The sequence below is a fragment of the Monopterus albus genome, unplaced genomic scaffold (assembly GCF_001952655.1).
Source record: "Monopterus albus unplaced genomic scaffold, M_albus_1.0 scaffold207.1, whole genome shotgun sequence".
In the NCBI taxonomy this organism is placed as follows: domain Eukaryota; kingdom Metazoa; phylum Chordata; class Actinopteri; order Synbranchiformes; family Synbranchidae; genus Monopterus; species Monopterus albus.
In genome coordinates, this window is record NW_018128087.1 from 419794 (window position 1) to 422350 (window position 2557).

General features: G+C 40.5%; 1 protein-coding gene across 1 annotated transcript in view; it reads right to left on the bottom strand.

Moving 5' to 3' along the window:
• LOC109970778 (diphosphoinositol polyphosphate phosphohydrolase 3-alpha) overlaps positions 1 to 2557 on the bottom strand; it is an 18133-nt gene that overhangs the window by 5225 nt on the left and 10351 nt on the right. The window contains 2 exon segments of the mRNA XM_074527674.1: positions 1413 to 1441; positions 1444 to 1510. Of these exon segments, the coding sequence (XP_074383775.1) occupies positions 1413 to 1441; positions 1444 to 1510 (96 nt within the window).

Sequence of the window (2557 nt, forward strand, 5' to 3'; positions counted from 1 at the left end):
GGTGCCTTGCCACCGAGAAGCTTTTTGACTACCTCAGTGACTTCAGCTTGGGTGATGGACGAGTCCACCTCTGAGCCCTCAGCCTCTGCTTCCTCATCGGAAGACATGGCGCCATGTCTATTTTTGTGCAGTTGTATGAAACTCTTCACTTTCCGCTGTACATAGCGTAGTGGTTAAACAACACTCAAAGATCAACCATTTTTCAGTGCATGCTTCTTCTGACTTTTGAGCACGCTGTAATTTTGCTACTGAACACACTATATACTCAAAACATGTGCTTACAGTATAGAACCAGGATACAGCTGTAGTCTATAGTAACAAATCACCAAATATTTATCACTATTATGAGTGTATTAGCAGCGATAATGTCCCACACTTTTGTCAAACCTCTATCTAACTTTGCAGTTCACAAAAAAGACTAAATTAGAGAAACACAAAATAAACTAATAGGATTCAGCGGGGTATTAAATCACAGTTATCTGAATGTTAGTTTGCCACAATGGCTGGCTTGCAGCTCATCTGTATTCAGGAACATGTGTGGTCTGGGAGCTGCACAATGTGGGTAACTACAAACCCAAATGTCACTGCCATCCTTCAAAACCATCAGCACACTATTCAAGGGAGAAATTCTCAGCTCACTGCAGTGCAAACACTCTGGCAAACTACCAGCAACCCCCCTTTTACTAAACCGCAGAACAATTAACTGGTTGTTTATGCACTGCTGCCAAATATTTCCATCCCTTATCTGGATCTGGCTTGTAAAACAGTGGGAGTATCTCATACTGTGAACAGTGGCACTAGCTGCCAATGCTATTAGACTATGTGCATAAATTATTTTCAGAATATGCAAAACTGACTTGACATGATGTGAATGTGTTATGTATGTTAAAGGGATCAACACAGTGGTTTAAATGCATAATAAACCACACGGAATTTTGATCATGCTTTATTTTGTCTTTGTGGTCAAAGTTAGCATCACATGGCAGGGCAGTGAAGTCCGGAGCTGGAATTTCTTCCCAATCCTTTCACACGCTTGTGTGAAATTTCAACATACTAGTCGATGTCCACACCAGAAACCTTCTGAACACATGAGATGGCCTAGTTCACAATGTGCTATTCCAATATCAGTGTTTGCTTGTTATCTTCCACTTTCATTTTATGACACACCTATGCCAGCACAGCTTGTGAAAGCAATGCCATTAATCACCTGACTCTCACAACTCAGATGTTGAAGATCCCTACAGCCAGTTCATCCCACTAACAATGCACATTATTGTGCAGCAGTATGTAATAGTAGGTGTCACCACTATGGACATTTGATGGTCTTACTGGCAGTTTAAAAGTAGTGACAACAGTGAAGTGTAAAAGGTGAACACAAACAGACTCTTTGTGTGAGTGTGCAATGAGCTCACCTCTTCATACACCTCCCTGACAGCAGCCCCTCAGGCTCCATCCCTCCCCCCGGCACAATCCATTGGTGTGGATGTCGACTGCTGCTCACCAGTAGCACCTGCGAAGGAGATGGGCCGTCATCAGATCTCTGCTGCTGACCTCAGAGCCAAATACACATCAACAGCTTGTCCAGATTTAGACATGAAAAGCAGGACATGTATCAAGCCAATCACATATCATGCCAGTCATTCACTTTATTTACTCTATGCAACATGAGTGAAGTTCCCTGTTGTAACCACATAATTAAAATAAGTCAGTGAAAGTAACCACTGTGGTTTTTCAGCTATCATGCTGTTGCTGGTTGCTGTTGCTACATTAACAGCACAAATCAGAAACATTCATTACAAGGACAACCACCTTTGGATGTGTCATTTTTGTGGGTATGAAACATTTAATTTCATAATTTATTTGACATATCATTTCATAAGACTACAACCTAACCTAAGATATGATTGTGAGTGGACACAATAAAAGCAAAATTCTTTTTTTAACCAATATTTAACCAGGGGAATCCCAGCAAGGTTAGAAACCTCTTTCACAAGGGTGGCGTGGCTGAAGCAAACCTTTTGATATAACTGCAAATTATTAGATATTTAACAACCTCAAAATTGAATATTGTTAAAAATCCAATAAAAACCTCTGATGTTGTCCAGAAAGTAATATTTTACTCCATCTTTTTTAACCAGAGAATTTGCTTTTAAGAAGCAACAGTGATAAAATACAGTATTAAGAACCTGAGGAGATATAAAATATGACAAAAGCAGAAGTCTAATCTAAAATAATCAAACAAAGTCACACACTGTGTTTAACTGACCCCTTCATACATGCAGATGGATCTTCTTTCAGCACAGTGCCACTCTGAAGGACAGGTGCTTGACCTTAAAACCTATCTGGCATCACAGTGATCCTCATTACATTCACGTGTGAATACTTTTTGAATTCCTGCCCTCAGCGAACCTGACATGTGTGCCCACTACATTCCCTTCAGCACTGGAGATCCCGCTCATGGCTCTCTTTTCAGCAAAGGTTGAGTAATAACCTAGACCAAAAATCTGTTCTTTGCACATCTGGCAGTATAAACAAAACAGCTCCAGCTGTGGTTTCC